At 43.5% G+C, this 22,035-nt stretch overlaps 1 protein-coding gene across 1 annotated transcript; it reads right to left on the bottom strand.

Moving 5' to 3' along the window:
* Nucleotides 1–11,974: 11,974 nt before the first annotated feature.
* Nucleotides 11,975–21,317, bottom strand: RCN1 (reticulocalbin 1). The gene is made up of 6 exons (XM_088525960.1): nucleotides 21,109–21,317; nucleotides 17,241–17,434; nucleotides 15,912–16,090; nucleotides 15,312–15,372; nucleotides 13,089–13,288; nucleotides 11,975–12,095 (listed from the first exon to the last, which is right to left on the bottom strand). The coding sequence occupies exons 1-6, from the start codon at nucleotides 21,315–21,317 to the stop codon at nucleotides 11,988–11,990; spliced, it is 951 nt and encodes a 316-aa protein (XP_088382086.1). The 3' UTR covers nucleotides 11,975–11,987.
* Between the last annotated feature and the right edge of the window lie 718 nt (nucleotides 21,318–22,035).

Raw genomic sequence — 22,035 nt, 5'->3', positions numbered from 1 at the left:
TCCCTCCTCTTCTAGATCCGTATGTTGTCTCTTTACGTGACCGCTGACATTTGCTCGAAATGGGAAGTCGGACTGAGCTCCTCCAAGCTAAGAGCATGAGGCTCTGCTAGAGCTCAAGGTTCACACGTACAGTAAAGCCTCGCGTGCCCTGTGAATGCAGCATCACATGCAGCGAATGCAGGCATCGTTTTAAATGAAGGCCATGCAGCTGTCACCACGGAGAGTGGCTGTAGGTGTACAGGGTGTTGTTCAAGTGTAATTCTTGATTAACCATTTTACATAGCTTTCCTTATGGTTTTTTTTTCTATTTTATTTACCTGCAATTTGGACTCTGAGAGATTAATTTACAGATTAGCCGTTTGTATTGTCCTTAAGAGAACCTGCATCTTCCCTTTGACAAACATTCGAGTTCTTTTATGAAAGATCTCTCTTGTTCCTCTCTTCCCCCCACCCCATATTAACCAGGGTTTCCTCCTCTTTGCATTTCAATGTCTCGACCACTTTTTGAATTTAATATGATTAATCAAAATTTACAGTGGCTGCTTGCTATGCACTTTTGGAATAGGTTTGCTGTTCTACATGCTTTCATGCATTTAACTCCCAATACTGAACTTGGGAAATGCTTCTGAACATGTCCCTATCAGGTCCCCGTTGCCTCTCGTTGTCTGTCCTCATGGTAGTATCCTTGGAGGTTTTCTCCTACAGGCATCTTTGAAACCCTTAATTGAGTCACTGGTGTGCTTGTTTAAAGTGTTTCCCTCACTTGGTTTCCTAAAACAATTTTTAAGCTTTCTGTACATATGTTTTTGGTTTCCCTAGGCTTTCCCTTAGCTAATGGCATTATGATGGTCTCTCTCTTGTCTTCAGGGAGCTCTGTTGAACTATATGAACTTGTTAAGTGTCAGTGAAGACTTCTCTCAATTTCTGTTCTCACTTTCTTTCTACTCTCTTGGATATCTGATGACTAGTCTGTGTGCTTCCTTAGGGCTCAGTTAGAAGTAGCAGTACATCCTTTTCTAGATGAAAGTTTACTTGGCTAATCAAAGTTAGAAAACTCAGACTAAAATAGCAAAGATTGAAAAAAGTTTTAAAGGTTTTAGCTTTTGTTTACACACTAAGTCATATTTTTGAGAATTCTTACAGAAAGACTGAGAAAAATGTCCAGAAGACCCACTGGGCTGTTGGTAGCTTTAAGTAGCCAGCATTCCCTAGGAAGTTGACTTTCATTTGGACTAAACTGTGCCAAAGCCACTGCTGTCCTAGGCAGGAATGGTCACCTTGACTGCTCACTGCTCTGCCCAGGTACCTAATCTGCAGGGACATTGGGAAGCAGGAAAGAGGGAAAAGAGCCTTAAAACTCCCATACTGGAATATTCAGGTATATTGCCCAGGATACAGTTATGTCTTAGAATATTTGCAGATCAGTTTTTAGAATATTTCTGGTAGTTACTGTTCTAGTTAGACGGCTTTCACTCTCATTCTGAAAACTATTTCATTTTTTGTCCTGATTTTTCTTTTAAATTCTCATATGATGAGATTTTTAGTTGTACGATTCGCTTTTAGTTTTGTTTCACTTGCTTTAGCTTTTTTCTCTTCTAATACTTAATCAAATCTTTCACTTCCTTTGAAACCATCCACAGAATATGAGCTTTTTTGTTTATCTTCTGTATTGTTCCATATATCTGTCTTGAGCCATGCTGGCTTCTCTTGTCATTTTGACACTGATTTACTGGAATGAACGTACATTTTAAAGTCAGTTACTGTTCTTTAAATGCCTCCCGTTCCACATTAGCATTTCTCAACAATAGTTGGTTCTAATTAGTTTTTTCCAGCCTGTTTGCAACAATGCCTTATGAAAACAAAAACATACTGAAGAATATCAAGCATTTTAAGATAATAGGTGATCAAGTGACTTTGCTACTGGTAGTTCCTCTGTGTTCTATTCATGCCTGTATCCAATTACATATATATCAAATAGTTATTTAACTTTTAAAGAACAAAGTTTCATTTTATGAGGAGAAGATTATCTGCTTCAGAAAGTCATTCTTTTCAGTGACCTGCAGTGGGAGTTTCAAAGGCTTTTCAGGGGAACATGGATTTCTATTAGGCGGTTCCAAAAGATTTCTCATATTTCTATTGACATGTTTTGATAGAATTCTTGCTGCCCTTTAATATGTCCTTGTCTTGATCTTCAATGGGTTTTCCAGCCTCTTAGAGACAAGAGAAAGCTACAACTGCACTGGATTTCTTTATAGGCCTTCAGGAACAGGATATGCATATATGTGGGCATTTTTCTTCTGTTTTAATCCAAATGGCTGAAGAATTTGCCTCCTCATCAGTCTTTCATGTGCCATTGCATACAAATCTTTTGCATGTATCCTCAGCAGCAGCAAAAAGATGCATCACATTACTCTGTTCCTTTTTATCTTGGAGGATTGCTTAAAGTCAAATTTATTTTGAGTAGTGCCTGTGGATGTAAATGAGCATAGCTACATGGAGAGGGGAGAAAATACCATTTTTGGAGCCCTCTCAGTTCACACTAGCTGGGCGCCGGTGCGTTTGCACTGTGCCGTTTTGATCCGTGGGATTGTTTGCTCTCTCATAGGCCATTTCTTCATGGTTTGGTGCTTGGGAGGTATGAATTTAAGGCAAATAAAGTTGAAACTGTGATTGTATTATTACTTGTATTACTGTAACTCTTAGGAATCCATGTCAGGAGACATGATTTCACTGTGCTAAGCACTGTATCAGCACTGAACCAAAAGACATTGCCAAAGAATTTGCGACACAAGAAAGGGGAAGCGCCCCGAGGAGGCGCGAGGAGTGTCGTGGATCATAGACGCTGGGGGCTGTGGGCTGTGGAGAGCCCTGAACGTGAAGGCTCCTTGGAGCCGTTTGGGAGCAGAGGGGTGTTGCCGGCCCTGCTTTGCACTGTGCTCCAAACTGAGCGTCTGTGGCACCAACTTGCAGTGCTCAGGAGTGGGGTAATGTAATGGGATATGAGCAGTGTGGGCCTGGATGGAAGTTTTAGCTCTGTCGATAGACACAAGAAGTCTTGCATAAAAGAAGTCTGCCAGACTTCGAAGAATGCATTCCAGAGATTGGCTTTGGATGGACATCTAAGAAAAGTTACACTGGAACTTGATCAAAGCCAATGTTACACCTTGCATGAGTAGTTATTTACAGCACATTTGGCACTAGTGTTTTTCATTCCTTTCTCAGATTTTTTTAAGGGAGCAGAACACAAAAAAGACTGATTTCATCTGTGCAAAGCGTAGTTTTCCAGATGTGGCTGGAGAGAGGTTGAGTAGGTTAAATTCAGCTCTCCCTTTGCAGTGCTCCTTGCTACGTGCATATCCCATGGCTCTGTGCTTGCCCTAAGCCTCTGTGGCAGCCTGAGATAGGTATAGGGTGACCCTGTAAGTCCCGGGGAAGCAGCCCTGTCTCTTCAGTGCATCAAACAGGAGGCTCGTAGGGAAGGCGAGTGTGATGCTCACTTAGTGCAAGGCTCTGTTTATCTAAGGGTGTTCTTAGTTAACTAGCAAAGCAGGAGAGTACCAGAAACCCAAGGCTTTGCTTCTCTTCCCTTTGCCCATATTTTGGTTAGGTTATGGATTGTTTCTTGGACTTAATTGCAAAATACTCGGGTTTGCTCACAATGTGTGGTGGTGTGACCCTGTCCACACAGCACCTCCAAAAACATGGCACACGGACAGGTGGAAAACATGGAAGTGTTGCTGTTGCAGACAGCGCTTGTTAACTGCGAAGTGCACGGGGCCGAAGATACAAAAGTGTAACGCACAAGTGGACTCACAGTTCTATTCTGAGACAGCAGCAAAAATAGCTCAATGTCAAATGCTATTTGAATATCATTTCTTAATGTGTCTGATGCATTTATTCTTTATGTGAGCACACTGATATCTTGCTTATACTGCAAAAATTTAAAAATACCCATTTTAAAAATATGTTTTTCTGCCTCTAGGTGTTCAGAATTGGTGTCTTGGTTTCATTCTCAGCTCCTTATGCTTTCTGCATTGACTGATCAATGGCATTCCTAGGATGCTGAATGAGAGAAGCTGATAGCTCTAATGCAGACTTCAGTATACTTTTTTATCCAAAACCTAGGACATTCGCAGGGGAATTAATCCTGCTCACTTGCACTCCTCGTTGGCTTCCCGAGCCGAGTGAAGGAGGCCACAATAAACGGTAGTGCTGCTGCACTGGCGTCTGCACCGTTCTACGTGGACGCTGTTGGAAGACCTCGCAGTAAGGAGGCTGCAGCCGAAGCCGCCCCGCATGCGGGACCAGGCCGGCGTGTGGCGGCCGGGCCTCCTTCCTCGCGCGCGGCGGGCGGCAGCGGGACGAAGGCAGGACGCGGGCTGCGCGGGCTCCGGTGAAGAGCGCTCGTGCCCAAGTGAGCGGGGCCGGCGTCCCGGCAGAACGGCCTTGCTGCACGGCCCGGAGCCTTTAGCCTGCGCTGCAGACTCGGCTTACAGACCCACGATAACCGCGCTGGCTCGCTCACTTGTTCTGACAGTGTGTGTCCAGTTGCTTTCTGGGACTTGTAAAGCTGACATTTCCATTTAGTGAACCTGAAACTCTTTTCTGCTGTATTGCCCAGATATTTTTTAACATATCAGACAGCAGCGAAAAGCAGAGAGAAGAGAGCAGGGCCTCCTCACTGAACTCGTACGAATACAGAGGGTGAACGGAGCCCAGCATAAGTGGGGATTGGAGCTAGGATGGGTCCATTTGCTGTCAGAGGTGTATTTCTGTGAATTGCTCATGCTGAAGATGTCCCACTATTGTTGGTTCCTTAGCAGATGTCATTCTGTTCCACGGGCTGATACTGCAATATTGTATTTCATTATCGTGGTGGGTATCTGATTGAGCCAATCCACACTGACAGCTTGCCCAAGTTAAGTTGTCGGTGAATTCCCAGTTCATTTAATATTTTTCTTCCTGCTTCCCACATTTGAGCTACCCATGTTCTGTGTCTGAAGGATAGGAAGCCAATAGTTATTTTATATTTATATTTCAAGGCTGCTTAATGTTTAATGAGGCTGAATACATTGTAAAAAGCTTCAGAACACTCAGACTGGTTAATATTTCATGCCGATCTACAGAGACAACTATATTGATCTTTTAAGCATCTGCTAAACAAGACAAGGAATAAATTAGATTTTGGTCAGTTTGATTTGGCTAGTGAATTAAATAGCATTTAGAACAGTATCATCTTTTAAAATGTTTTGTTTGCAGTTGAGTAGAATAGATTTTAAAGGCAGTATTTCATCGTGTTATTTCCTGTTGCTCTTCATCTTACCTGTTTTATTTCCTTACATTTGTACGTCTTATGGAGGGCATGCAGAAACATGAAGGGAGGATATTTGCACTGTTGGTTTTATGCACCCTTAACTACACTTTTTGAAGCAATATTTAGGGGAACTTGCTTCTCTGCATTGACTCTTTGGAACCGAGGGTACCACTATGAAGCTCATCTCTATTAAATCTCTATTAAAAAAAAAATCTCTATATTAATCTCTATATATAAAAAAAAGCCCCACTCTGAATACAGTGCAATGCTGCAGCAGAAGTATGGTCTGATTTAGAGGAGAAACTTGCCTTACCCCAAATTTGATTGTGACAGACAGATAGCTGAATAAACTGTATTTCACACCTGATTGTATTTAACACCTGATATGTACATAGTGTTTTTCATCTCAAAGGGCCCAATTTAATTTGTTCGTGGAATCTCCTTGCTGTGGGATAACAAACGTTGAGAAAGGTAAAAGAGGGAGAAGAGATTATATCCATTCAGGTGTCTGCCTGACTGTTCTGTAAACTTAATGCTAGATGGTAGTCAAACTTTTGAAAGGTCTTTTTGTTCTGAAATGATTTCACAACTGTTGGGAGGATCCAGTGTTCTCAGATTTTGCTCACAGCAGTTTTGGAGCAATTGAAGAGCCAATAAAACATGGAGGTGTTTTTTTTTTTTTTTTTTTTTTTTTTTTTTTTTTTTTTAAGAGAGCTGAGTAGGCAGCCTCAGATAAAATCTTGAGGGTTAACATTAGCTCAGAAAGTATCCTAGAATTGCCATGGTCACTCAGCTACATTGAAAAAACACCCTCTGCAGGAAACATGTGCATAATAAAGTGATGGTTCGACTGGTAATGCACATGTAGCTCCTGCTATTTTGATTCTGTCCCATTTGAATTCTTTGGTTGAATGTACTTTTGTAGCCAGTTGAGAGAGGACACAATGGTTGTGAAAACTTTTTCTTTGCTGTGAAGCATTTCGAAGTTACCAGAGACAGAGCTTTGGGGTTTCCCAAAAATATCCATGCCATTATCAAAGACAAAAATTTGAGGACAAAGAAGAAAATGGTAAGATTCAGGCAGTGGAATTGAGAAGGAATTAATGCAAATGGAGTTTCATCTACTAAATGGAGAGGAGGGATGGAGAAGGGCAGTTTTTATATTTGTTAGATTATAATAGACATCTCCAGCCCCTCTTTTATCCTTGATTTCTACTGCCCATGGAATGCACTTGTGACCTGTCTACAAAATTCTCTAATTGGCAATAAGAATGTTTTTTCTTTCTTGCCTTCCTTCCTAGGAGTTGAGGATTTGCCACCACTTTGTTCAGTTGGTCGGTGGTGGGGGACCTGGCGACCATGTCACACACCTGTGATGTTCCCTCAGGCTCCAGCTCAGGGAGCCCCTGGGTGTGCAGCAGAGCAGCCAGCTGAGCGGCTCTGTTCCTCCCTTAGCCCTCACTGGGAACGTGCTGGGTGTCAGCACGGCATCGTTGCTGATGGCTGCCTTTTGGTCAGCCCTGTGCTGCAGCTGTCCGAGAAGGAAAATGTGGGATTATCTACTCACAGTTTTATAACACCCGCTGCAAAGGCACCAAGGAGCCATCCTGAGGATTTTAAGGTATGTCTTCAAAAGCTTTATTGTGTTTTTTTTTCTCTCTGTTTTGAACCTCTAGTGGTTTCGGGGTTTTAAAGGTTGCCATTTTAAAGGTTGGCAGTCTATTCCCATCTAAAGAAATGATTTCCCACTTAATTTGTGAAAGCTTTTTGATGCGTATCTAAATTTTTGTTGATGAGATGAAACATTGTCGTTTCTAGTGTATGTGTCACCATTAATTACTCTTCAGGTTCAGTGTCGTGCTATGACTTGTTCTGTATTGCTCTCCTGGAATTTCAGACATGTGGTGACTTCAGACACGGCAAATGTGAGGCCAGCCCTGAAACGTCTAAGCAAATATTAAAACTGTAAAGGCTAGCTATATAAACTGTAGCAGAACTATTCAACTTTATGGTTACGAAATAAATTCTTCCACTGGTGGATCGCTACTTTTCAGGCTTTTCCTTACATAGGAAGGTCTGCGGCGAGTTTGGGCAAGGAAAGTGGGGAGCATGCAGGACGCTGAGGCCGGCTCCAGAGCTCTGCTGGCTGCCGAGAGCCGCTGGCGTCCCCGCGTCACCCGCAGGAGTTGGTGACACGTGTGCGGCTGCTGCTGCTGGCTGCGTGCTCGCGCCTGGCCTGAGAGGAGACGCTCTCGTGCATCCAGAGGGTTTGTACCCCCTCCTCGGAGAGACGGGCTGCAGGTGTGCAAGGGCCAGTGCTCTGCTGCGGGTGCCTCGCGTGCCTGGGTGCCTCGTTTCACACCATGGGGAAGCTCCTACCTGTTTCCTCTGAGGCTGCTCTGAATTTCATCAGATTTGCAATCAACTGTCCCCCAGCACGTTTGAAGGATAGCAGTCTCACTTGTGTCTGAAACTTCAGTGGAAAATAATCCCTTTTCCTTTGTAATTAGCAACTTTGCTAATTACAACCAGCTCCCTTCTGCGCTTATTAAATGTAATAGAGCACACACTGAATTTGAGATGTAAGAAGAGGATATTGCTTATTGTTTGTGGGCACTTCCGAGTGTCTGAGTAAACGCCTTACCAGCTTCGTGACGCTTCGGATCCGACGCGTTTTCTTCAGCCCCGCTGTAACAGTTTCCTTGCCTGGCGAGGTTTTGCTGGCCACGTTTGCTGATGGTAACTCGCTGCCTGGAAAGGACACGATCATCGCGCAGGAAAATGGCAGAGCACAACCTGGGACACCAACTTCCTCGGAGCAGATTTACGTGATCTTACATGAGTAAGGATTAGGATCACCTCCTAGAAGTTACTGCGAAGCAGCAGTAGGGAGATGAGAACCAGGACCTGATGGTCATAACATTATTTCTAACCTCAAGTCCCACTGTCCTGTTACTTTTGCACTTATGGATGGCTGTGGCCTTGCTCCTCCTCTGTAGTGACTGAGTTCTGCTGTTAACTTAGCTAGAATCAAGAGCAACTTCTATATTTCTGTAGTGAAGTATTATGCAACTATTTTAATATACTTGTGTAAGTGTCATTAGATCAGGATGAGCTGCCTTTTCCTTTCCTCCGGGAGTGATGTACAATATCTCGATTGGAAGAGGAGACAGATTTAACCTGATTGAATCATTAAATGGAAATATAAGACAATGAACATTAGCCACTTAGCTCTTTTCATAAATTCTAATAATTAAAACTGTATGTGCAATAATAATGGCTATTCCACATATCTAAGTAAAGAAAAATGCACCGTTGATAACTTGTGGCATAGGCATAATGAAAACGTGTAGCTAATGGAGGAGCTGTGTAGTAAGAGTGACCACAGAGAACCTCCATTTGGAAATATAAACATATTCCCCAACAGAATTTCACTGCATCACAATTCATTAGGAAAATTGGAAATAACTGACAAGATAGGCACAAAATGGATTTTCATGTTGCTGGGATGAATTATAGCTCCCAGCAATTAATGGTTTTAGTCATATTAAGCAGATAAATAATGCTATCTGACATTACAGTATTTCACATTACACTAAAATTTTGTAGCATTTGCTCATAATATGACTTGAAATATGTTACCTAGAAAAAAAAATGTTCTCTCTGGAACAGTCAAACCCCATTAGAAACCTTAGGCTTGAAAAATCACAATGTTAACAGTTATATCCCCTAGCAAAGGTTTGCTTTCCTTAAATAGTGTTAAATTTAAACCCAGAAGCTCTAGTCTCTTCTGGAGTTACTCTTCCTTAGTGCATTGAGCTTGAAAGGAGAATTTAGTGCAGAAAACGTACTATGCATTACCAAATGTTGGTAAGGGAACACTGCAAAGAGCTGTAGGAAGAGGAGGATAGCCCTTAGACTGAAATGACATCCGTGATAATGCGTGGTCGCTAAATAATGGTTTTATATTTTGCTTTATAAAAATGTTCTTAATATGACCCCATTACACTGACACTGGTTGATAATTCCATTATTTCAAGTCACATTTTAATTGTCAGTTTGTTTTTTTCAAAGCTGGGCATAGCAAAGTCTCTTTAATTATTGTTGAAAAAAAGTGCTGTAAAATATCATGGGTCTAAATTGCCAATTCCTGCTTGCATGAAAGCTCTCGATTTCAGCCGTGTTACTCGTGTAAGTGTAGTTTTACCCTGCAAAATGCGCTGTGTGTAGCAAGCATTAATGAATTGAGATTTAGTAGGGGCCATGATTTTTCTCTCATTTGACGCTAATTCTGCTCCGAACTCATCAAGTAACGTGGAGGGAAATGGATTGCTTGTCAAAGCAAACGTGCAGCCTTCTGTTGGGACAGGAGGCGGCGGGTTTGGAAGTGTCGCGTTTAGCTGAAGGCAGCGACGCTTAGTGTCTCAGCACCCAGCTCGCACGGACTTCAGCGAGAGTTAGCAAACAACCTTCCCTTGGGCTCCGGTGAAAATCCCTGCCCTCGTACCCAGCGTGAGCTGCGTTCCACTCCCAGGAAGCGGGCTTTGTGCTAAGGTCTTTCAAGGTATTGTTCCTGAAAGAGCAGGAAATAATCCAGCTCCAGAGAGAACATGGCGATGCTGCTCCGAAACCGTAAAACTGTCAAAGGTTAGCATGAAAGGAATAAAAAACCAAAATCAAGATTACATTAAGATTATTGAATACAGTATATCTTTCCAAATCCAAACAGAAAACTAAACAGAGAGTGTTCTGCATGTGCCAAGATACAGTTTTATTGCTTCTCAGATAACATTGCATTTAAGCATCACTTTGCCTTGAGGGTATTGGAGAGCAAAAGCAGTTTGCTTATGGCTTATGACGTTTGTCCTACTGTGTGTTAGTGGAGGAGGTAGGGACTTTTAGAAGACATTGCTGGCAATGTCACAAGAGGTGCACACCGAAAGCTTAATAACTGTGCTAGCAAGAACATGTAATCTCTGCCAGACTCCGTGATCTAGAGTTTAGATTATCTTCAACTGAAAGAAATAATACTTAAACGTAGTTCCTCTGTGACCTTATAAAAATAACACTGTTTATGGAGGCCACAGTTCTGCATTGTCTCATGGTGCTTTTCCCAAATGTGTTTCTTAAATGCCAGAAGTACATCCCAGTCTCCCGAACGGCTCCGCACTCCCTGGGGTGGGAAGCCCTCAAGGCGCTTCGAGGTGGAGTGTGTGCTGGGCTCCCTCTCCACTACCTCTAATGCTCTTGGGATCAAATCTGCCAGTATTAGTGGTAACTAGCACAGGGGTGATGGTGATGGCAGCTGTGTATGTTGGACGTCCTTCCAGGTTTTTTTTTGGTTTGGGGATTTTTTTGGATGAAGCAAAGCAGGAAGAAACAGTCTATGCCATATGAGCAGCTGTGGTTCCTAGACAACAGCCAGCCTGCAGGAGCTGCCAGCGATCCAGCGCTTTGGGAACTTCTGGCTCTAAAGGTTTGGTTCTGCTTTCACAGCTTCTCTCTGTGCTAGCCTGTATTAGTGTTATTGCCCCTTCATAGTATCAAAAAGGCAGTCATGGTTTTATTGTGCTTGTTTTAAAACCAGTATGCGTAAAAACAACCAAACTCTTCTAGGTTGCATATATAAAAAAAATGTACATGTAACAGCTCACATCATACAGTTTAAAGAAAAAATAAAAAAGGCGCCTGTGTGGAGAGAAGGGAAAGTCTTCCCTTTGCTTTGGAAGGAAAGCTGTCTCCACACAGTTGCTTCAATAACACGTACTTATATACATACAAAACCAGAACTTCAGCCCCATGAATCTGTCCCCTTATGTGGCGTGGAAGATGGAAGGCCCAGAGGGGCGATACATCTCATTCTTTCTCCATCACAGAACTGCTGCCATTCACACTGTGTGAGTAAGAGTAGGGCTTGGGTAAAGTGTGAAAAGCATGAGATAAATTATGCTCCATGTGGCATAATTCCACATCGGAAACAGCATAACCAACAGCTCACAGACAAGTGTGCGTTGTTCTGTTGTTGGAAGGAGCAGTTGTCACGAGGAACCCTACACTGCTCCCTAAGGAGGCCTGCATGGGCGGTCTCTGCATCGTGATGGGCTCTTGTTGCAGTCGGAGCTAGGAATCACGGGGCTGCTTCAGCTCCCCCTCCAGCACCTCTGGCCCAAACAGAGAAAGAAAAAGGCAATGTGGAGAAAAAGGCTCTGGATCTTGTTGTATCGAGTCTTTATAAGGGAGTGAAACTATAATTCTCACATGATGTTAAAGAAAGAGGACTAAGCAATCTGCTTAAACATGAAGTTTCTTTCTGCTAGCTGTATTTCACTATGATAAAATGGCTATTTAAGAAAATATTTCACTATTAAAAGTCACCAGATTACATTTTAGAAGTGCACTTCCTAGTTCAGGCTCTAATCTCTTAAGGAACGTAACGCGTCCCACCCCAATTAAAAAAATAGAATAGTAGTAGTAATATAGTGTTTAACAGTATAAAAAGAGTAAGGGCTATTTTTATGCAGTTTCTGAGGTAATAAGCTGGTATGTTAAAAATATATTGATGCAAGTCCTTCAGTTGTGAAGGTATCCCTTATCTATCCCAAAGAAAGGGCTGGCCGTGGTGATTTCAGTAAGGGGGACAAGAGGTCTGTGGCGTGTTGCTTTGTACACTGCATCATAGTTCATCATGGTTTCTTGTGAGGTCCTCCCCATAATTAGTAGCTTGACTGCCAACAAACATGTTCCAGTTCTCTAGAACCTCCTCTTTTGTTAGCTTTTGATCCTGGTGGGAGAAAAACAAATTGCTGTAAGAACATTTTGAAGGCTAAGTAACAGAATATGAGCACAGACTTTGTCTGTTTGTCATGAGACATTGACAAACAGAAAATTCTTCAAAGACGCAGGCTGCAGATTCAGAAATCACCATAGCTGTCATGAGTGAAATTTGGACTCCAGTAAAGTCAGAAGTCCCTCTGGCTTCACTTGGGTCTAACTGTTAATTAGAAGTGCTTTGCAATTAACTTTGCTGCCAACCAGAATGTATATCTGATACGTTTTTTTTTTTTTTTTTTTTTGCCTGTGGTTTTGTTTCGCCTGTCTACTTTTCAATTTGCCTTTCAATTTTCTGTGAAAATTGAAGTCCTCTGGTGTCTTTTGTTGAAGATGGTCACTTACACTGAAAAATTTAAGTCTCTCTGCGTAAGGTCATTTTAGTTTTTCAGGCTCCAACGTTGCTCATATTGCAATTCTGGAGATCACCCTCTGGGATTTGCTGTACCATTAATCTCCCATCTTAGAGGAAGCAGATGTACTGGACCAGTCTTCAAGACAAAGATATGTGTGTTTGATGATATAAATAGTGGCTTTTTACTACCTCCAATTTAATTTGTATCTGATTTTGTTCTTGCAGCCTAAATTAACATATAAAGATCCATGACCCCTCTTAAAAGAAGAAAGAGTATTTTTACTATGTTAAAACTTTAAAGCGTATGAAGATAAGGAATTTGTTTCCTAACCTAAGGAAGCCAGTGGGACTTCTCCAGCTGGTAGGTAGCTGATTGCATTTTACCAATTGTACTTTGTAACCACACCAACTGAAAATTGCATTGATACATTAAGACTGTAGCTAGCACTTAGAGCCTCCAAAACTCCATTTGAAGTGTACTAATATGAAAAGTCACTAGGAATCATTGCTTGCTAGTTGATATTACACAAAGGGGAACCAATTAAATATTTAATTTAACATCTTTTAAAAATATACCAAAGTACTAAGTACCTTGTCTACATCTGATTCATAGACTAAGTGCCTGGCTTCAGCAAGTGCATGATCGTAGTCTTGTGGAAGAATCCACTGCTGAATCTCCTCTTTGTCCATCTTCCCATCCTTGTTGAGGTCACGAAAATCGGAAAACTGTTCACGCTCTGTAATCACCCAGTCAGGCTCTGGTCCACCCTCTTCATTTGCAAACATATCAGCTGGAGAGAAAAATAAAGGGCTCAAGTCATATGTAGCTTGCAAATTATGCAAAACTCAAGAAATTAATACAGTGTTCCTTAGAGGAAGACTGAACTTTCAGTCTTTGCACAGAGGTTCTCTGTACAGAAAATGAAACATGGAGTACTGTGCTGCAGCAGAAGGTATCCAAAGCAGGTTGGATAGCTTGAACAGGTTGTACACCAGCAGTGCATCCTGCGAACGAGGAGCACCCAGAGTGACTTGTCACAGCGCGGCACCTTGTGCTACGGTGCCACTTGAGACACAGGAGGCAGGGGATGTGGATGTGAGCTGCTCTGTACATCAGCCCTATGCTTATTTAAACGACATCACTAGGAGAATGCAGCAGTGACAGCTGTTATCTATGTAACGAGTAGAATGAGTGGGGAAATGCCTTATAAAATAGCAAAGAAGAGTTTTGGATTTCTGTATGCTTGGTTTCTGACCCTAGCTGGATGGAGTAGAGAAAGTAGAAATATTTTAAGCATAGTTTTTCCTCAGTGATAAAACTTCAAACAACACATTCACTTTCCTTTGTTGTTGTTGTTTTTTAATGTGTAGATTATATTATTTATCGGCAGCAACTGACATGTCCTGTCAATTTGGTTTTTTTTAATAATCTTTGTCAATGCGGGGTGATCGTGCCTCGAACATTCTATGTGCCTATCTATAGAAGACAAGAAAAAACAGCATTCACATGGTAGCAAATGTTGACAATTACCTTGTAATTATATGTAGGTAATGTCACTGAACGAACTGAAATTACTGTGAAAATTATGCTGCTCTGTTATTTCAGTCATAAATGAATAGCACTCACATTCTGAGACTAAATATAATTTCCAAGGAATAGAACCTCCCTGCCATTAATTAACATGTGTATATTGTTCCTGATTGTGTGTGAAATGATCTTTATAGCACCACTAGAAACAAGAAAGATGCACTTCAGTTTGCTCTAATGCTTTCCTGGTGTTACTTTCTTGATTAAAAACCCATCAAAGTGGGTGCAGTGGGAGAAGTTAGTTTTTAGCATCGGTGTCACCATTCAAAATGGAAAAATATATTATGTAGAGCTCATCTCTAGTCACGTTTCCATTGTGTCCTCATAGGTCTAAATGCAAGAGAGCAGCTAACTGCCCAGTGTGATGGAAGTTAGAGCAAATTAACAAGGTTCTCATGCTGAGGCTTCCCATTCTGTTCTCTTTCTGCCACTGCCGCAATGCAGGGCTAACTTTCATGCACTTAACATTCTTTGAGAACCTTAAATCTTAACTGTTACTTTTACATAATCATTTTTAATGCAACTTTCTGTATTTTTAAAAGAAACCTAATGGCTTTACCACACAAGAATGAGCATTTTTAGCTACTAATTGAGCTAGTAAATTAACTAGTAGAAAAAGGTTGTTTTTGTTTTTTGTTTTAATGCAGACTTATTGCATTGCATGAAGATGGTTCTTCATGTTTTGCCAGATATGCTTCCCAGCTATTTGGTATAGGCCAGCTGTACTGAAACTTGGGTAGAGACTAGTCCACTTTATGATCCTCCTGCATTTCTGAACAGTGCTTTCAAAAGCTGTAAAACTAGTCAGATACTCAGAGAAACTGGGAAAAGCCCATTTTGGCTATCAGAAGCCCTTACAAAATTTATGGTCCTGTTTCAAAGCATGGAAATACTAAATCTGAATTTTGGAAATAGCACTATTTTATCAAGGTCTGCCTGACAAAAACAGCCATAGATAGCCTCCTGCCATGGAAAATACCATTCCAGACCTCTAAGCTAGCCAGGTTGTAAGCAGTAACAAGAGGATCTTTGGCTCAAAAATGCTTGGAATCTTTTCCCATTGATGTTGCTATCTGCCTAAAATTAAATTAGACCTTTTTGGTTGTTCATTTGGTTGAAAATAGTTGAATTGGAAGACAGAAATCTTCAGATTGCAGACAGTGATCCAGATTTGAGGAAAGACAGGCAAACTGGAGATTTTACAAGGAACAAGCCACAACACTTACCAATGTACTCATCTTGATCCACAAAACCATCCGCATTTTTGTCTATGTCTTCTAAAGTTTCCTGGAAAACAAATTTGCATTGAAGGAGTTGGGAGAAGTGAGAACTCTGACTACTTTCCTGATCATTCCCTGTTTGAGGCCTAACTTGCCCTTGAACACAGAGAAACTTACTCTCGTTGACTCCAGTGCAATCATTGTACAGTGAATAGACAAATCTCCTGTCATGCTGAAGAAATTCCCTGCACAGGGATGAACTGGACGCCTGAGTTTTCATTCAGGACAGGTATCACTTTCCTCAAACTTACATAAATGTTAGTATACATATAGCCTTTCTTTTGGTGTAGGTTGGTGGCAGGACTGCTTCTGATTCCATCTAAGAGCAGCCTAAATGCATTTGACAAGTCAGTCTTGTGCTGAAAATACTAAATCAAATGAGTTTTATGAAAGTCATCCCTTCCTGTTCCCCAGCTTGCCACTGGTGTGTGGGTGTGCACGCACATGCATCTGTCTTTCTAAACTCTGCATGGAAAGGTCAGAGAGGCATTTCAATACTCATCTGAAAAGTAAAAGCAGAAAGTGTCATTATTTTGGTCTGCTTACTGAGACAACAATGTCTTTCATATGCTCAAATTCCTCCGGGTGAAGAAAGGCAGTGAATTCTTCGCGAGTGGCAGCTAAGTCTCCATCCAGATCTGCAGTTTTAAATCGTCTTTCATCTCTGGGCAGCATTTTCTTAAAACTGTGCTGATCAGTTGCATCTTGGAATTCTTCTGGATTTTCTGCAGATTAATCACACAATCTTGAAGCCATTCCTTATAAAATATACTACCACAACGAAGCTCCTCCAGTTTGCTAACACATACTCAGTAGGGAGTAGGGAGCAAAAGCTTATGGCCAGAATAGCTGCTCTGTTAAAATGGATCTTACCTTCCCTGTGAAGTTTTAAATTTGGGGTCAAGCAATTGGTTTGATTTTTTTAAGGCAACTTGATAGTATAGGTAAGTGGCCAAGTGAGCTTTCTCTTGGAATCCAGGATGATGGATTTGGCAATGTAGTATAGTATATTGTCTTTCATAGAGTTTTTTAAATCTATTTTTGAAAAGTCTGTTTAGGCAGTATCTGGGATGGACTTATTCATAGAAGGTTGATTCTTCTTAGGAATCAGTATGATCTACACAAACTTTCAGTTTGAAAAAGCAAGCAAACCAAAGACTGGTTTCAGAAACAGGCACACTGACTGGAATTACCTAACTACTCTGCTTCTGTTATGGGAAACTTAACAGTTATTCTTCAGCTTAAAGCAATGAGATTTTTCTGGGTGTTCGGTGGCATCATAGGAATAGTGCTGGATATAATTTTTAAAATAGGATCCCTAAACTGACTTCAAACATGAAAAAATACTCCTTTTATAATAATTTCTCAATTATTCTCTGCAGGTATGTGTGTCAAAAAAAATCATAGATCTAATAAGCTCCACTTAATCTAATACAGACTTTGTTCTTACTAGCAGTATTAGAAGCTGTCTTCAGAAACTGCCCGTATGGTAGCTAGAAATGGTCTTTCCATTTACAGTATAAACTGAGTTGAACAAATACTAGTTAATCATGTTTTAAGTTATTTTTAACTAAAGTAACAATTTTAATGTTAAAAACTAATACCCTATTTCTAAACTAGAGTAGGAAGCTTCAGTTCAGCTTTGTCAGTACATCTTATAACCCCTCTACAAACCCCTCTGTTTACAGGTGACCTGTGTGGAAATGGCTGCGGTGAATGACTGAGAAGTGTTTTTGACCTCAGAGTATCTGTATTATTTAATATGATTTTCAAAGTCCTAAATGTGACGCCCAACTCCTGCTGACTATGAGGTATGGTTTTGTGCCTTTTAGCATCAGTCTTCTTTCAGCGTGTAATGTGAAAATGCTGTCTTACCTAGATAATAGCCATATGTGGCTTGCTTGTACTCCTCCCAGGAGATTTTATTGTCCTTGTTCAGATCATAATCTTTCCAAACTTTGGCCACGTTTTCATAGATGTAGCGTTTCTGTACCCGCTTAATCCAGTCTTTCAATTCCTCCGTTGTGAGATAGCCATCTTTGTTTTCATCTATTCTATCCACAATCTTTCTGTAAAAGGAGACAGGCAGCTTTAAGAGTTGACAGAAAAACAAAGTGCATGCCAGGCCAGGTTTAGTAATCTACATGGGGGCCTGATTTTTTGTCCCGCTGTTCTCCACAAAAATGCAATGCCCAGAATCTGCAAAGCTGACGTGCTGGCTAAGGCTTTCTTGTATTATGCAGATTACCTTCAGAGATATTTCTGCATGCTTTATTTAATATTCCTGTGAATAATTAAAATGGAACTTCTTGCACAACCAAAATGAGTGACCGGAGCACCTCAAACGATACATGATTCTGCATTTCTTGGGTTGCATCTCCTAACGTAGCGGGGAAGCTGTTCAGCACCCATAGGGAGCCCTCATGCTGGGAGCAGGAGGCTACCCTCGCCTCCCAGGAAAGCCAGCACTGCTGCTTGCCGGAGGCACTCTGGGCAAAACTTGGGATTTTGCAGACTCCCACAGTCCCTCCCTTGGCCTTCCAGCAGACTGGTGCCAGGCTGGAGCGAGCTCTGTCCGTGTAGTGCAGAGGATGTGCGTGGCCATGTACGGCTTCCTCTGCCAGTCCTGCCCTTCACTTGCGTTCCTTTGCTTTCTTTCCCAGAGAAGCAATATTGCTTGTCCTGCCAGGAATGCCCTGTGTGCACAAATTCAATAGCTCGTCTGCAGCAGGCGTCCGGTCACTGTTGGCAACTTGGACCTAAGCCAGTACCCTGCGTAATGCTGCCTCGCCTCACGTCCTCCAGAAAGCAGCAGCCGTTAAGATGTTGGGGTCTTCAAGCTTTTGACAAGTTCTGCAAGCAGCTGCAGATAAAACTGACTGGGAAAACTGCAAAAGAGAGAGGCAAATCTCCCCAGTGTTCAGGTTCTCCACAATGAATCTATAAAGCAATGCCTGTAATAGCTAAATGCCAGTAGTTTCAAGTTTGTAAAACTGGCTTCTGTTGCAGCTACAGCAGCAGCCCAGCCAATAAAAGCCTTTATCTAAAATAAGGGTGCAATTTGAATCCCACAACGTGTAGGTAAACTTGTCTTTGTAGTATTGTGTTTCGGGCACTGGCCTGTGGGAAACTATGCGCTCTGCTCTGGGGACAGGGTAATTAGCACAAGTCCTCTGTGCTCAACCACCCTGGCTTCAGTTACAGGAACAGTTTTAACCCTTGAGTCACTGCTTGCAAGGCAGCAAGAGCACCTGGCAGCTCAGTAACTATCAGGGGCCACCTCAAGATACAGAATGGCTGGCTGCTCATTCACCAGCCCTGTGGTCCAGCATGGACCACCAGTCACTTGTAAGAAGGTGCAAGAACAGCAGTCTGCTCGTCTAGACCCTGACTTGGTAATGGACAGGTGTTTCAGATCTGGCTGCAGAATTAATAATGAAGGTGTTTTTGAGCTAGCAGGGGGGGGAAAAAAAGAGTTACTGACTTCCCTCTCTGAGGTAGGAAAGTATGAGTTAACTCAAACTCTTTTTTATGTCTCAGGGAACTTGACCGCCAGAGTCCCTTTCATTGCACAATGGACTGTATTTATCAATGGATTGGCCCTGCAATGAATTTGGCTTAATTGGTTTAGCTAATGTTTTCGTTTATTGTTAAATGTAGTAACTTGCATGCAAGAGATGATTCTGCTAATGCTAACACCCCCTCGTGCCCCGGCGCGGGGGAGGCGAGGAGGTGTGCTGGGGTGCACTGCAGGCAGCGCTGCTGGCCCTGTTTCATGCCTCGTTCTCTCCGCCTGTACTCTCACTTTTATACCTGCATTGCACCCACGCGCACTCTGCTCCCGCCAAAGAGCAGGGGCAAATGCCTCCTCCCTCAGTGCCTAGCGAGGGTCACTCGCGAAGTGAGGCTGCAGGTGTTGCGCAAAAGGAGCAACATGCCCAGGTAACTTCTGTGGGCTTGCGCATGAGGTTCCCACCTTCTAACAAAGAGACTAGGTGCCACGTGCAGGAGGTGCATACAGCACTACAGAAACACAGCAAGGAAAGGGAAGCAAGGCTGGGAAAACATGGCTGCAAAGTGGCTGTGAGAGGAAGGCTTCCCTCCGTGCTTGATGCCGGAGGACACAACAGTGTGTGGCTAAACTCTGACCTTTGTCTTTATAAAGAACACAAATTTTCCTAGCGTGAGGCTTTGTAATTGTCCTTTATGTTCTCTGGAGCCCTCAGGCCTGCTGCAAGTGATGGGAGAACTTCACAGGGCTGCGGCCCTGCTCCCCTTCTCATCGGCTGTCCCTGTGCCTTCATGCAACCACTGGATGCTGGCCCGGGCTAACTCCAACTTCTGCAAGGCCAGGTGAGCTTGGTGTAGCTTGCAAATACAGGGGCCTCCCCTCACCAAGTAATCCAGCGTGGGAGGAGAAGGGTGTTCTTGTCACTGAACTGTCAAAAGGGTAGATACGACTGCAGGCTGGTAAGTGCTGCTCCCTCCAACTGGATCATACCTGGGTTGAATTTGTAGGGCTTTTCTGTGGCTGTTTCCCTTTTATTTGCTGGAGATGTGACAGTAGCTGTGCATTATGGCTGCCTAGCCCTGAGACTGCACAGCACGACTGAGCCCACATGACTGATGTGCTGTCACCGTTCTTAGGTAAGTTAAAGTGACTTGGAAAAGCAGCAGCATGCTCTGTGGTTAGAGCAGCAGAAATATATCTGCCAGAAGCTGCTCAAAAAGCTTTTCATTAAACCTGATCTCCTAACAGCCACTCACATGCTAGTGACACAATTTGTAACCCTCACTGCAGAGGGGGTTACAAAAATGTGACTTGTAACAAAAAGTAAAATATTTTAAAATCCACTCTACCTCCTGCTACAGTATGTGAAATCAGAAAGCTTGGAGATGCTGGAAGCTATGAAGTGCGCTCCAGTCACAGCAGAGGCACCAGGGAGCACCTGTACTGCATCTTGCTCTGCGCCCATCCCACGGTGTGCGCTTTGGGCCTTCTTTACAGCGAGACGTTTGTTGAGATCACCAAAACATTTCCCCCTTACTGAGTTACTGTGGGTAAAAACTGTTTAAGAGAAAAAAAAAAAAAAGTCCTTTGCTAAATCATATCCCCAGTAAAATACCTTTCATAGAGTAAGTTTAAAAGCAGAGCTGGCGTAAGGGTGGGCTGGGTTGGGCATGCCCGTGTTATTGGAATACTTTATAAGAATCCAAGGCAGATGATACATGTTGCAAACATGATTTTTACTCCTGTTTTGAAATAGGACTAAATCGCACATTTGGTACTGCTTTATCTGTTTACCTGCTGAGCTACAGGTAAGTGACAGCTTCCAGAAGGAGCAAGGGGTCAGTGCCCAGAGGAGCCTCGATGCTGCACTAGGCTGCAGGGCAGCCAGGCAGAGCCTGGGCCGAGTAAGCAGCGCTCGCTGGGGAAGGAAAGGCAGAGCCGAGCTTACTGACAGCAGGCAGGCTGACACCACTTTACACGGGAGCATGTTAATCAATTGCTGTTAAGCCTAGTTCTGATTAGCAGTATTAACCCTTGTAAAAGAAGGTGTAAGGGAGGCAGAAGCGGTGAGAAAAGGCAGCGATGCCGTGGGCTGCCCTCTCAGCGTAGAGCGCGGTGTGGAAGCGGGAGCAGCACGATGCGAGGCGGGGCAGGGAGGCCACGGACAGGCTCCGGCGCCGGGCTCGGAGCGAGCGGGCGGCGAGGCCTCCCCGCCACGTTAGCGGCGCTTACCCGAGGCGCTGCCGGCTCTCCTCGGCGCTCAGCTGGTCGAAGGTGCGCGCCTCCTCCTTGCCCAGGAAGGCCTCGTGGTCGTACTGGAAGCCGGGCCGGTCGTCGTGCTGCTTCGGCCGCGGCCGCTCCTGCCGCGCCGTGGGTTTGCCCCGCGCGCCCGCCCACAGCAGCAGCGCCCACAGCAGCGGCAGCGCCGCGCAGCCGCCCATGGCCGCCGCCGCGTCCAACGGCCGCGCCGCCGCCCCGCCCGCCCCAACGGCCGCGCTCCGCCCCGCCCGCTCCCGCCGCGCCGCCGCTCGCCATTGGGCAGCGCCGCCCGGCCCGGCCCGGCCCGGCCCGGCGCCACGTCCGCAGCGCCGCCGCCCGCCCAACGGCGCCCAACGGCCGCCGCCGTGGCGCGGGCCTGCCCGGGCCCGTCACAGCCGGAGCGCGGCCGTTCCCTGCCTCTCTCGTTATCACAGCACGGCGTGGCTTCACAACCGTTGTTGCAAGAGGAGTGCATGCCGCCGAAGTACAGCAGCTCGCTTACCTGAGCCGCCTTTTTCGCGGTTAGCTTGAGTGCTTTCTGCGGTCATCCAAGTCTCTGGCTGAGGGTTTTGGCTGCCATTCTGAGTTGGTTAGGAAAAACAAAACAATAGGATGTTTTTCCAAAGTAAACAATCAAGCTACAAGTGAAAAAGGACTGTTATACCAGGCTAATATTTAAACACCATTTTAAAAAAAATAATTTTTTCAGTGTTCTTACAGAAAATATTTGTCATAACAGTGTCACCATCACTTTGAGGGAGGGAGATTCACAATTGTGGACATTACAAGAAAGAAATATGCCAAACCCTTTATTGTAGAAAAGTTGTTTTTATTCCTTAAATTCTGATTTATTTTGCTCAAGATTGTAAAAGCAGTCTGTTACAGACTACCCTAATTGAA

This window comes from Tinamus guttatus, unplaced genomic scaffold, assembly GCF_059628265.1.
Source record: "Tinamus guttatus ecotype Peru unplaced genomic scaffold, ASM5962826v1 Tinamus_guttatus_pri_ptg000240l, whole genome shotgun sequence".
NCBI lineage: Eukaryota > Metazoa > Chordata > Aves > Tinamiformes > Tinamidae > Tinamus > Tinamus guttatus.
Note: the sequence above shows the minus strand (reverse complement) of the source record. Positions and strands in the feature narration are given on the sequence as shown.

What these genes read in the sequence shown, in the direction of transcription:
- RCN1 (XM_088525960.1), bottom strand. Translation starts at nt 21,317, where the DNA reads ATGGGCGGCTGCGCGGCGCTGCCGCTGCTGTGGGCGCTGCTGCTGTGG. An exon ending in TGAAAGACATTGTTGTCTCA is followed by an intron (nt 15,373 to 15,911) that starts GTAAGCAGACCA and finishes TTTGTTTTCCAG; the next exon opens with GAAACTTTAGAAGACATAGA. An exon ending in ATGAATCAGATGTAGACAAG is followed by an intron (nt 12,096 to 13,088) that starts GTACTTAGTACT and finishes TTCTCCCACCAG; the next exon opens with GATCAAAAGCTAACAAAAGA.